This window comes from Wasmannia auropunctata, unplaced genomic scaffold (genome assembly GCF_000956235.1).
Source record: "Wasmannia auropunctata unplaced genomic scaffold, wasmannia.A_1.0 LD333486.1, whole genome shotgun sequence".
Classification (NCBI taxonomy): Eukaryota; Metazoa; Arthropoda; class Insecta; order Hymenoptera; family Formicidae; genus Wasmannia; species Wasmannia auropunctata.
The window spans coordinates 1-13,652 of record NW_012029404.1 but is presented as its reverse complement, the minus strand read 5'-3'; the positions used below and the strand labels follow the sequence as shown (position 1 = coordinate 13,652).

General features: G+C 33.8%; 2 protein-coding genes across 7 annotated transcripts; one reads left to right on the top strand and one right to left on the bottom strand.

The window, feature by feature from the left end:
- Positions 1-1,088: 1,088 nt before the first annotated feature.
- Positions 1,089-7,108, top strand: LOC105459960 (acylphosphatase-2). 2 transcript variants are annotated; one of them, XM_011706340.1, is made up of 4 exons: positions 1,089-1,646; positions 2,666-2,792; positions 4,094-4,188; positions 6,995-7,108. In XM_011706340.1, exons 1-4 carry the CDS (start codon positions 1,574-1,576, stop codon positions 7,003-7,005), a joined length of 306 nt encoding a protein of 101 aa, XP_011704642.1. In that variant the 5' UTR covers positions 1,089-1,573; the 3' UTR covers positions 7,006-7,108. The 2 variants fall into 2 exon arrangements, with proteins under 2 accessions (XP_011704642.1, XP_011704641.1); XM_011706339.1 differs by lacking the exon at positions 6,995-7,108 and having other exon boundaries at positions 1,098-1,646; positions 4,094-4,438.
- LOC105459961 (rab3 GTPase-activating protein non-catalytic subunit) lies at positions 4,336-13,515 on the bottom strand. 5 transcript variants are annotated; one of them, XM_011706342.1, is made up of 21 exons: positions 13,353-13,515; positions 13,011-13,202; positions 12,790-12,929; positions 12,608-12,718; positions 12,126-12,207; positions 11,927-12,044; positions 11,639-11,840; positions 11,245-11,572; positions 10,730-11,161; positions 10,226-10,596; positions 9,707-10,138; positions 9,411-9,611; positions 8,942-9,326; positions 8,767-8,861; positions 8,426-8,674; positions 8,165-8,338; positions 7,899-8,080; positions 7,281-7,502; positions 6,913-7,203; positions 6,541-6,693; positions 4,336-6,470 (listed from the first exon to the last, which is right to left on the bottom strand). In XM_011706342.1, the coding sequence occupies exons 3-21, from the start codon at positions 12,872-12,874 to the stop codon at positions 6,318-6,320; spliced, it is 4,266 nt and encodes a 1,421-aa protein (XP_011704644.1). In that variant the 5' UTR covers positions 12,875-12,929; positions 13,011-13,202; positions 13,353-13,515; the 3' UTR covers positions 4,336-6,317. The 5 variants fall into 5 exon arrangements, with proteins under 5 accessions (XP_011704644.1, XP_011704645.1, XP_011704647.1 ...); XM_011706343.1 differs by having other exon boundaries at positions 13,357-13,515; XM_011706345.1 differs by having other exon boundaries at positions 13,362-13,515.
- Positions 13,516-13,652: the final 137 nt, after the last annotated feature.

Here is a 13,652-nt window from a genome sequence, read left to right as displayed (position 1 = left end):
TATATATATATATATATATATATATGGCTCCATATGTGTATATATATATGTATGTATGTATGTATGTATGTACGTGTATATTTATATACATATATGTACATGTATGCATACATATACATATATCTGTAAAGATAGAGAAACAAGCTGGAGAAGAGAAGGAAGAAACAGAGGGAAGGGATTTATCGAATAAATAATATTAATAATAGATGTCTGAATATATTTTCATTATTCATGTATTCATTTTTTCCAATGCAACTATAATAGCCATTTATCATTTTACTAAGCTACTATTTGATTCACAATTGCTTACGTACGTTTTTTTGCACATAATGTGAAATATATGTATATTTAGTTTTTGAAGAGAGAAAGAATAAATAAATTTCAAATATAAAAAAATTAAAAATACAGAGATATACACGCTTTGTAGACTGGAATGTTAATCATTCCAGTCTTGGATTTGGATTTGACAATCGGTCATAATTTAATATATTATGCAATGGATAAAAAAACTGATTCAATGCTTGCCACCAATGATTTTACGATTGAGATACGTAATATGGTGTGCAGCAAATACAAGTAATTGTAAAATATTAGAGGCGTTCGAAATTCCTGTTCCAAATTCGTTATTTGCTTCGCTACTTCGTTAGAAAGCTTTGTCGAAAAAGGTGGTTGCAATTTCTTATGATAATATTTCATTAATTCAATATCATCTTTATCGTATCACAGAATTGTGTGCGAGACCTTGGTTAACAACGGCGATAGATTGAACAGGATCGTTATAAGTAGAATGTAACTTCCCTCGTATCCTGTACACCCCGTAGTTTTTACTCTTGTGCTCGGCAATTACTACGTCATAGCGTACTAATAACTAATTAGCCGTGTGTGTGGGATGTAATGACGGGACAATAGGCGGCAGTCACGATGGGAAGTACTTAGTTCGACGATAAATGCTTGCCCCTATGGCCTACATTTAATGTTTCCACAATGAACAACTCCCTCTTCTCTCGCCTGACGAGAAGAGCTGTAGGAGAGATCTATATTGCCATTGGCTATTCGTATCTTTTTTTTATTTTTTAGTATTTTTTTTTTTTTTTTATTAGGTGTATCGTTATTGTTGTAGATGAAGTATTCTCCATGATTATTCGATCGTTTTCTCTATACTTGTCAAGATATTCTCGCGACGTATACGACAAAGTTGCAGGGTATTGAATATAGATCAAATTTTTTTTCGCGAATAAGAATAGAATTTCGAAAGGATCAGATCGTTGATCGATCGCGTTTGGATCAATGTCAATGTGGTGGGGTGATCTATTTGGGGAGACGCGATGCGTAACGTACAAGAATCAGCCAACAAGATGAGTCGTGAAGCCAGAAAGGTGCAGAAGCATCTCTCGAAAGGAAACGAGTACCCGAGACTGCTCAATGTGCTCATCTGCAATTGGACCATCTCTTTATGCACATACTATCTACTTTCGACCTTAGAAATCGCCGCCGCTGCCGCCGCCGCCGTAACTTGAATTGAACAAGACGAAGAACGACGCAAATTTTGCCATCTCATTCAATTTCGAACGGGATGGCAGCGGATGATCCCCTCTGCCAGGAATCTTTAATGTCCGTCGAGTTTGAGGTTTTTGGAAAAGTGCAGGGTGAGTATCATCAAATATCGTTCGTTTCGACACGTCACTTAATTTGCGCCGCGACGTCAATTAAGATACAATCCTGTAGTATTATATATCAATCTCTACTTGCCACAACAAATCGATATCCAAATTGTTCGAGCTGCAGAAATGCATTGTTTCATTTTTAATACTCTTTGTAAAAGGTAAATTATACCAGGAACGGAGACTTTTGACTTTTCTGAGTGTGGAGTACAAGCGGGGAAGGAAGGTGGTTAATTTCAATAACACACAAATATTTTATCTTTTGTTGTATGTGTGAAATATATTTTCGACATATAGTCTTCTGTATTTAATTTCTTTTCATATAGGTATTTTCTCTTTACAAATATTTTTTTTACAAATAAATTTGGGGAGCGTTTTTTACGGTCGAGGCTGGATCTTGGTACTTAATAATATTTCTATATCAATTTTAAATCCATATTATTCAGTCATTTAAATTGCGCGCCGAATTAATTTCGGGATATTTCTTTTAAATATCCTAAATTCTGCATGTGAAATTCCTTATTCACTGGGGAGATCTGGGTACAGAAAGTTCCACACTCTCCGATAAGGAAATCTCCGTTCCTGAATTATACAAAATTCCAAACACGTACTATTCCAACCTATCTCAGATCATATACTGATTGTAAATATCATTTCTTTCATGTCGTTTCTTTCTCAATCGCATACTTCAATATTCCTTTATATAATATAATCGTTAAATATTGCTGACATGAAATGTAGTACTTGTCTACTTTTGTCTACAGTTTCTTCTTTCCACTCGCATAAACACGCATAATGTAACAGTGTTAATTATTTATCCTAAATGCATTACATATAGTTGCATATTTGCGTTCGATTGCAAGGTACTTTTGACATTTGCCGTATTTGTCTTATGTGTCATCTATGTTCGTATCATATATGACAGCATATGTATTTCTTTAAAAATTTGGCATCTATTTAGCTCGTTGTTAGCAAAAATAAAAGATTCTTCAACGAAATTGCAGGTGTATATTTTCCAAAGTACGTGAGAGATATATGCCTACAATTGAAAATCTGTGGTTGGGTGAAAAACAGTAAAACTGGCACGATCATTGGGAAGATGCAAGGACCTCGAGCGCTTGTCGATCAGATGTAAGTGTCTTGAAACAAAATCTCTCCAATCTATCGATCTAACTGAATGAAATAGCGAGACTATTTAGTTAGAAAAAAAAAAGCCATCAGTTTACCTATCACATTACGTACGATGGCGGGCGTTTACGTATGGTTTGCGCCTTGGTTTCTTGATCGTATATGGCCTTGACTAACAATTGTTATATAATCAAGCGATATGTTGAAAACCAACTTTATAATATTTGATTTAATAAAATGATGACGCTGCGACGCATCATCTCTTTTTTTCGTCGATGATTGTCATATGTCTATATGTACATTGACCCGGTCGTCGATGTTGGAAGAATACAGACCATCTTACACAAGAAATGATTTCAAGTTTCTTAAAAGGTTCCGTTCGAGATAATATATGTATATGGAAGCTAGCTAATCGAGTGGCTAAATTTCTAACAATAAGTTTGTAAATATACTCGTACTCGCATGTGTATTTACGTATATGCTTTGTGATAAGAGAGCAAAATAGAATACATTTGCCCTTAGAAGATGAATGGTCGAGTTGTCAAAAAGAAATGTAGAAAATTAACTTATACGAAATGTGAGTCAGATCGAAACACAGAAATTTATTACGTCTTCGATCGTGATCACGTAAACAGACATGCGTACGTTAAAATTATCATAAAAAAATGCTTACACTCAAAATAGTTTAACATTGTTAGTCAAATTACAATACTGATAACAATATTGATAAAGAATTTAATGTTACATGAGGGAGACAGGGGGAGGGGGAGAGAGAGAGAGAGAGAGAGAGAGATAAAATTGTTACGAAAGTAACATCCATCTCATTATTCTCTCCCTCTCTTTCTCCATCTATATAATCAGCCAATTACAAAGAGTTGAATAATTCGACAGCTTTGCGTAAAAATATCTGCACTCGGTCCAATTAGTCGCTAATTATAATTTCAGAGCGTGATCAGTGGCAAATGCATTCGTACACAGAATGTACACTTCATCAACGGTGTTGTTTGGTAACAAAAAATAACGATGTCAACGACGCGTTTGGCAACACGTCAAATATTTGCATGCCCTTTTTAAACTTGAAATCGACCGTCATTCAATTTTTCGTCTGCCAATCGTAATCTATACCAAATCTATACCAAAGAATTCTGTTTCACACTTATATGCGTGAAACTTGTTTTTTGTCTTTTCAAAAAAAAATCAATAGCGATCGTTTATCGATAGCATTTTATGTACTAGTAGCAAAATAACATTTATAATATATTTAATGTGTAATGTGTAATAAATCTAATAAATCTAATTTCCAGGGCACAATGGTTGACATCAGTAGGCAGTCCAGGTAGTGAGATACATCATTGCGAGTTTACAAATTGGGAAACTGTTACTAAGCAGCAATATCAAGGTTTTGTGATTCGTTTCTAAAAATACAGCGCACAAGTGAACGTGTTTAATGCTGCATTAAACTCTAATATTGATGCAAATTAATTGATTTGCATGTGGCATAGGATATGTTCAAAAATTCTATAAATCCGAAATAGTTGCGCGACAATTGTATGCATCAGTATTTTATTTTATTTCGACAGTTTACGTACGATTCGATTGAAACACAATATTTTATGTATTTTCAATAAATTATAGAACCCCTCTAAAAATTGTTAAAAGACGATTATTTACAAGGGTATATATCCGAAAGAAATATACATTTGATAATTACAATAGATGTAATTACAACATTTATAATTTAAACTTAATGACTTTATATAGATTCTTAAAAAAATTTTATATATATGTAGATACATATAGAGATCATTCTACGTCAACTCTGCCACCTCCCCTTCTAAAATTGTACTCAACAAATTATAACTTATAGGATACTAAAATTTAGGTAAAAATTTTTCGATGCCATGTATAGATTTTGAAAAATAACTTTGATTTCGTCAATCAAATAGAAAACGAATTTGTTTAAAATTATTTCCTTATTCAAATCTCCACTATTTCTTGCAAATGAAGTACTGTAGTTATTTTTAATGTAATTTTGCATACTGAATCCGAATTAAAAAATATTATTATATGGATTGGCCAAAAAACTTGGCCAAAATTGGTGTTGAAAAATAATAATTGGGTAATTTTATACTTTTATAGAAATAAAGAAAAAAAAATAAGGTAAGAAAAAGCATTCTTAAAAATAATATTTTCATTTTTCAGTAGATACAAATAAAAATTAAATGTTTATTTGGAAAAAGAATGCAATTATGATCAAAAGCGGCAATTCTGGTCATTTTTATTGTTTTTTTTTATTTAAGTATTAACGGTTATTTTTTAAATTCAGATTCGGATTTAATATACAAAATTGCATTAAATTGACTATTATACTTCATTTGCAAGAAATAGAAGAGATTTGAATAAGGAAATTAAAAAATTCTTTTATTTCATTGATAAAATCAAGATTATTATTTGATATTTTTTTAAATCATTACATGGAATCGAAAATTAGAAGTTTCAACCTAAATTTTGGTACCCTACAAGTTACAATTCATTGAGTACAATTTTAGACAAGAGGATGATTGAGTTGACGTGGAATGACACATATACAAGGTCCAGGCCAATAATATGTACAAGCGGATACGACGTGATTTCTTAGACGTGAAAAAAATAAGAAAAAACATAGAATAAATTTTTTAAATTTTCGACTTAAATTTTCGAGAAAATTGAGTTTGAAAATCCACTGTGTACACATGCTGTTACAGCTAATATTCGTCAAGTGACGGCTGCCACAGCAGCCAAGTTGCAACAGCAATTCTGTAATTAATGAAATAAAATTTTGCTCATTAAAAATTTTCTTTGTGTTTGAACTCAGTAGCTTTCAAATGTCGTGTAGACATTGTTTATAAACATGATGCGCGTTATACTCGATGAACCGTACCTTATTTGTAACAGCATGCGTAGGCAGCGGATTTTCAAACTCAATTTTTCGAAAACTAAGCCGAAAAAATTTATTCTATATCTTTTCCTTATTTTTTCATAAGAAATCATGTCGTGCCCACTTGTACATATTTATTCAGCCAGACGTAAAGATGCAAAATACATTATGAATTAATGTCCTGTGATATAATAGCATGCTAGCATAAGGTATTATATATAGATACGCAATCACTTATTGAAATAGAGTACAGCTCATATCAAGCAGACATCAAGCATTAATATAATTATTTTTTAGATCGAAATCGCGCTCGTAATTCTATTTATAATTAAATTGTTTATTAATACACCAAAAAATATGTAGCAATTCAGATGCAGTTTGATTACCACCTTTTAATACTTTCATTTATATTATTACGCGTGAATGTTTATTGTCTTTCCATCGATAGAAGACAATGGTTTCAAGTCTATTCATGTTTCATTGTGTGTGTGTGTGTGTGCGTGCGTGTGTGTGTGTGTGTGTGTGTGCGTGTGTGTGTGTGTAATAAAATTCTTCTATTCTCAATTTTTCTACTCTATAATATCACAGGACATAGTTTACAAAATTCAAAATTAGTTGTTATCTTTATAAATAAATGTTGCGTCTAACATTAACAGCATAATGTGATAATCACAGTGAGTTTTAGGTAAATGCACAGATACTCGTCGAATCAATTCCACAGTGTCGGCATTCAAACAATTTGTACAGATTATTTCAGGCAAATTCTGAGAAAAGTTGAACGGTTAACAAAGTCTAAAATATTCGATAAATATAATAGAACTGAATCATACTTACCAGGCTTTCCAAGTATCTTGTAAGCGCTGGACTCAATCGGGACATTTCTTCCAGAAGATTAGGTGTTTTTGAGAGATACGCCATCATTCTTCTTCCAGCTATAGGCAATAAGTTTGCAGCTAAGCGTTCAATATCGGTTACTGCTATAGTTACCTAACAACACATACATATATTATAAATTAATAGATGTAAGTATAGAGTAAATGTATTATGTGCATAGTACACATGGTATAATTGTAAGCATCTGTATTCCGTGCGTCTCTCTCTCTCTCTCTCTGTGTGTGTGTGTGTGTGTGTGTGTGTGTGTGTAGCAAAATTAAGTCGTACCAAGCACACAAAAGTAAATAATAAATAAATTTATTATATATTTACCTCTTCCGCTAAACGATCAAAACCGTTTATGTACAGCTGACAGGCTTGATGTATTCTCAATTCGTCATTATTAATTTTCCAGATAGATGCTAATGTTTGACACTTGTTCATCCATGAGATAGCCTGTGTCGAACTAACCGTTACACCGTCAGTGGTTTCTCGATGAATAAATTCCATCGATGCTGTAATTACTCTACATAAAAATTCTGTACGTATATTATCCCTCTTGTCGTCTCGGTACCATGTGAGCATCGCTTTGTCCGTTATGTCTTGAAAAAGATAAGGCTGTACCTAGGTACGAATAAACGTTTATATATAAACACAAACATATATACACAATTAATTATCGTATCTTGCTATAGACTTACCACGGATTCGAACAAATTATTTAATGGTTTCAGCATTTTTAAATTGAGGCATGCCATCATGTATAGGACATTAGCCACTTGTACGTGTAGCAAAATTAAGTCGTACCAAGCTGGAGTTTGGGAGATAGCTAGTGCGGCAAACGGTTGTGGTCCACCGAAGTGTCCGTCCCACAATTCTTCCGACTTTATTACTGCACTATCTCCTCGTTCAAGTATCTCAGTCTACATAGCAATGTAAATCAATTCGTATACTACAGTTTAAATTGACAGAATAACACTGTGGAACAAAATTTGGGCTTTTTTGCATCACGAGTGTAAATAGTCATTTCCGACATATTTTTGCCTGCTAATTTTTGCACGAATCCGTTGGCAAAAGTTGGCTGTCAAAATTTTGAGAAAAATGCATCAAAGGGACCAAAAATTTCATTTTTCTAACAATTGTAACGTAATAGCAAACTTATACCAACAGATTCGTGTTCAGCAGGCAAAAATATGTCGGAAATGTTTATTAACACTCGTGATGCAAAATCGTGTCCCAGTGCAGTAATTTACGACGCATATATCCGCCACATGGATTTGTCATGTAATAATTTACGTAATTTTCTGTATTCTACGTACATCGATAAATATATCCAAAAAAGCAACACAGTGTTGTAAAAACGTTGTTACTTGAATGTCAGATAAACCGATGTCTTGCATACATAATCTCTCCTTTGGCAATTTTCCAAGTTTATTCATTAATTTTGCTGCCGCTTCTATTCTCTTTTTTATATGAAGCGTCCACAACAGACAGCAGACGCCTGTCGAATAAACGTAAAAATGTGTGCCCACATAAATCTACATGAATATTTGCTGAAAAAGCAATATGAAAGCCGCGTGTTTACCGTGCCTCAAATTCTTCATTGGTATTTGTCGCAAAACAGTCAAGGCAGCTGCGAGCGAATCCAGCTGGCTCACATCTTTATCCCACGACATGGCAAACTCCCAGCATAAATTGGCCAATAAAACGCTGCTCGTTAAACTGTATGGGAAATGGCGTTTGAGTAGAAGCATATTGTCTGGGAAAGAAGATTACAATTTTTTTTAAATTACGACAAAACATACATTAGTTAGGAAGTAGTTTGTTTCTCTAAAATATGCCTTGCCTAAAACGCATGCCTCCGTAGTCATGTTAATTTTTGCTTCGTCCCCAATTTCTATCGATAAAGAAAGAAGGTTTGTTCGTTCCTCTTGAGGTACTTGGACACCAGTCGCCTCATTCAGCGTTTCGGTTAAATGTAAAGAATCTACTGATAATTGCAACTGATCGAATTCTACGTCGGTCATGTCAATTAATCGCGCTGGATCGATACCCGTTGTGCTGAGCCATTTTGCAACCAGTTCAGACACTGAACCTAATTCAAACGAGAATAAGAAGCGTAGAAAACCAATTACATTGGAATACTATAAATAAATTGTACTATAAATTGTAGAGGTTTAAATGTACCTCTTCCTGCGGAGAGGATCGATGCTAAAGAAATGTCGTTTCTCGTAAATGGTAGAGCAAAGAATCGTGCTGTCTCATCTGATACAACTCGCTGGCTAGAGATTAAATTAACGTTTATTATTATGATAGTCAAAAATCACGACACATACCTTATGTACCTTTAACAATTACGCACCTAATAACAGCATTCAAAATAGTAATATCTTCAAGATTTCCGATCAACAGGGTGAACTGACAGGTATCATTGCTGACATTTTCCCATTCGCTAATCGAACTGTACGTTTCATCGTCCGGTGTGACATCATTTGTTTTACTTTGCATTTCATTTGATCCAGTTACATTATTTCCATTTTTAACGCCTTCCTCTTCATTTCCATTACTCCCCAACCGCTTCTGATTTTGCATTTTTTCTTTACACTTTTCTAGAGTCATAGCAGTCGCTCTACATGCTAACGCAGCGGTAAACGCGTTGAAAGGTTTTGTAGATTCTAGCAGAATAGTGCGAACATTTTTCCACCATAAGGAAACTTCGTTATATTCAACACATATTTCTTCCACATCTGTTAAATTTCAGTTAATTAAATTCAATACACACGATATAATTACGTGATGCGTATTATGAAGCAATAATAATCAAAATTTACCGGTTAATAAACATATAGCATGCAGCAATTGCGTAAAGCGTTTTAATTTAATTTCTGAAAACGTAGCCTCTTCCTTGTACGTCCAATATATTAATGCCAGTCGCATGAAAATAAACGGTTGAATGTTACTATCTTTAGCCGCTTGCTGCCATCTCTCTTTGATATCGTCGGAATACATTCGTCCCTGATATATCAATCGTGCTGAAAGTTACATTAAATCGTATTTTATAAAAATACATATTAGATACAAATCGTGATAGTAGTAAATTTACATAATCATTACAAACCATACTTACAGATTTTGTGTACATTTTCTTCTTTTATACCTTTTCGTAACCCAATCAATTTCGATGTGCCCAATTCAAAGCATGATAAAAAGTCAAAAAACACATTTTCATCCTTAAATTTGACTTTAACTTCTGTCGAAATGTTACCATCTATCAAGTTATTTAATATTTTAGCCAATTTGATAACACGATTTACTTCTCGTTCGGAGGTTAATAATATGGAAGATAAATTTTTAGCACTCGTTGTGTTATCAACCATTGTAACCATATCGCATTCGGATGATACATCAAGTTGAGACTTGACATATTTATAAAATGTAATTATTCGTTGCAACTGCATTATCAATTGACGAAGCATCTTGGCGGGAGGATCCAATTCTTCTTCTTCTTCTTCTTCTTTTTCTTCTCCTCCTTTTATTCCTCCTTTCTTTTCTTCGTCTTCTGCAATTAACAAAACATTCGTATAACTTGTTTATTTGTATACAGCACAGCACATTTTGTACAGTGAAACGTGCGTTCTGCATATACCTGATTTTACTATAAAACAATTCGTCGCAGCGAGCAAAGCGTCTGGTAAAATATGCTTGCTGTTCATTAAAACTTCTATCGCTTGTATCCGAACTTCATTCGTTTCTAAACCCAAACAAGTATTATTAACTTCGGAAATTAACTTCTCCTCATTAAAATCCTCTTCTCTTAAAAACGTTCTCAGTTTCCTGAGTAGATGTATGTCGCGTGCCCGTTTTCCGTTTTTGCTATTAAGCGCAAAATGAAATGGAACACAAATCTCTTTTAATCCTCCAAGTGGATCAATAAACAAACACGAGTATTGCGCTTTATTCTTCGACAAAATGGCACTATCATTCGCCCCCAGAAAACCATAATTAATGTACAGCAATCTGTAAGAATTTATTAGATGAGTGATTTCATATGGAGAAAAAAATGCATAAGACGAGAGTAGGGAATGAAAAAGAAAGAAATGGAAGCAGAAGGCCGGAGGAGATACGATAATATATAGATAAGACAACTTGCCGTCCATTTTTGCTAGCAGTGAAAGTAGTGATTTTTGGACCGTGTTGTATACTCCAAATATCTATTACACCCTTTTTTGGTGCATAAATAACTAAAAACAGAGCAGTGCGCAATAAAGCTTTGCGTCCAGATTTGTCAATATTCCTACGTATTCCACGATCTCTATCTTCGGTAACTTCAATCCAACCACACTGAGCATCACGATAACCTTTCCACATCCTCACAGCTATACCTTTTTTATTATTTACGAGAATCACTCTACCCATAGCGTCTGATATTATCGAAAACATTTTATTCGGACTACAAACGATGCAATGACCTTCTCTCATAATATCGCTTAAACCAAATCGACACGTCATTGTTTCTATGGATCCATGACCAATACCCTTTGATGCTTCAGATGTTGCATTCTTGGAATTTCCACGAAACCACCTGAGAAAAAATCAATTTATCGCAATAAATTAATCCTCGGCATCCGGCATTCGGATATTATATAACATAAGAAAAGTACTTACGGTACAGCAGTACCGATAGCATTAGCCAATTTACTAGCCATAGCAATGGCAACATCCGACAGGACTGGTGCATTACCACCTTCCAGTGCATAATGAAATCCTACAAACGGTCGTTTCCCTGTCGCAAGAACCAAATTGTGTTGCGGCGCACTCGATCTGTATGTTGCGTTATATCCACCACATATCGAAGCTGTCATTAAATGATCAAAGCTATTTATTGACGTCGTACCAATCACTTCTAAATCGTTTGCAATATCTTGACTTTTGAACGCCCATTTTTTATATGACAAATTTGTAACTGGTGGCAAATCATTGCAATTCGCTTGAACTGTGAAAAAAAAATTAACTAATTATTAAATTCAAGTGAGAGACAACGCAATAGACAATGATATACCTTTAGCCAAATGATTTCTACAAGCACGTAAAGTAGAAAATAATGGAAATCCTTGTAATATACAAACGCCACTGTTATATAAAATATAAACTTCTTCGCTAGAGCCAGCATCCCCAGCGTGTTTGGGTAAGCAAAACGATTGGCACTTTATTCCTAGAACCGATTCGTTATGAATTTGCTCTGCTAAGAGTAAAGCACCTGTCTAATAAAAAAATGAATATGATATAATAAATGAATGAGATATAGAATAATACGATAGTAAAAGATGAAATTGTAATACTCTCTTACTTCCGTATAGAATCGGACAAAACCTGTGTTATATCCAACAGCTATACAGGTCCAATCTGGACCAGTAGCCTTTCCCAAGGACATTAAAGGTAAGCAGATCACCGATGTTACCCATTCACTAAAAAAATAGTTGACATTAACATAAAAAAATTTTAATATAACTATTTATATTTTAATATAACTTGAAAATATTACGTACTTTGCGTCTTTTGTCACTTCTCCGTGCCATGTTACATGAAACTTATTTTTTATCTCGTCTAATTCTTGAGAGTCCCACCTTGCTGTCAATATTAAACAACATATATACTTGAAATATTATTCATGACACTTGTGTCGCACACGCAAATATACTAAGATTTTCCATCAATATGTAATATATCATCAAAGGCTATGGTTCATTCGATGCTGCAAATGTTATGATCATTTTGATGATTATTCTTTGAGATTGGTCAAATTGTAACATTCTTTCTTTTGATTCGTCAATCAAATGTTTCAAAGTATTTGTAGAATCAAATGGATCGCATCCTCAGAGTATACTATATGTAAATAAAATGCGCTTATAACTCTATTAGCGTGCACGTGGCATACTATTATGTGTTTTGGATATCTGTCACTCGTTGATGAAAAAAAATTGTACACAAAAGCATAAATAGTACTACATAAAATAAAATTTGTACCTACAAACAAATATAATCATCTTTGTATTCCAAGCCATTGTAAGTACATCTCCAACCGATGATAGCGATATAATACAGTCTTGAAGAGGCAATTCATCGTTTGGTAGATACTCGACTATAAGTAATGTATTGATAAGTCAAAATGGAAATAATATTTATTTTAGATCATATTAATGAAGAACTCACATTTGCTAACAGCATCGCCATAAAGCAATCTTCTAACACTATTTACATTTGATATGTTTGCTATTCCTTTAATTTGACAGGACATTATGCTTAATTAGTTGGTTGTACTTGTTTGCTAATCTTTTGGTGATTATTATTTACTAAAAAATTAAAAGAATTATTCGTTATCAATTATAAAGACAGACGACTGACAACATATAATTATAAATAAGCATACATACGAGTAATTCTGGGGGAGAGAAGTTGTTGTATAGTTTCATCAGGGGGATGGGTTTGCGATTTTTATTTTTTTTTTCCTTTTACTCCACCGGCTGGTGCATTATAAAGCCTTCAACCTTATCGCAAGGTTACATAGCGCAGTGCAATGCAAAAATTGCGATTTCAACCTCTCCTTGAGGTTATACCCTTTTTTTCTAAACACCAAATATTTTAATAGTTTTGTTACTAATTTGTTTTCTTTCTCGTCTTGTTAACTAATCTTCCCAATCATCTTGATCAAATATATTTAAATATTATTCCAAGTGAGTGATTCTATTGTCAAAGAGGATTAAATAGCCTATTACCTACTTTACCTACTTAGGAGTGGAGCACATGAAATCACTGAAATATGATAATACTGGAACGCGCACTGGCGCTAGTTTCGCGATTCGACAAATAGCGTTTTCGACTTGTTGACTCGATCCGATTCCGAGTCAAAATAGTCTGTTCTTTTTAGCGTTTCTTGTATACTTTAACCAGAGAAAAGCATGAGAGCGGCTAGAGTCCTAGATTATCAGAGAAGCGCGACCGGCTTATGGCAGTATCGCAAAAGTACTAGAAAATATTAAAAATGGCGTCGAATGGCCAATCATAAGTTTAATTTA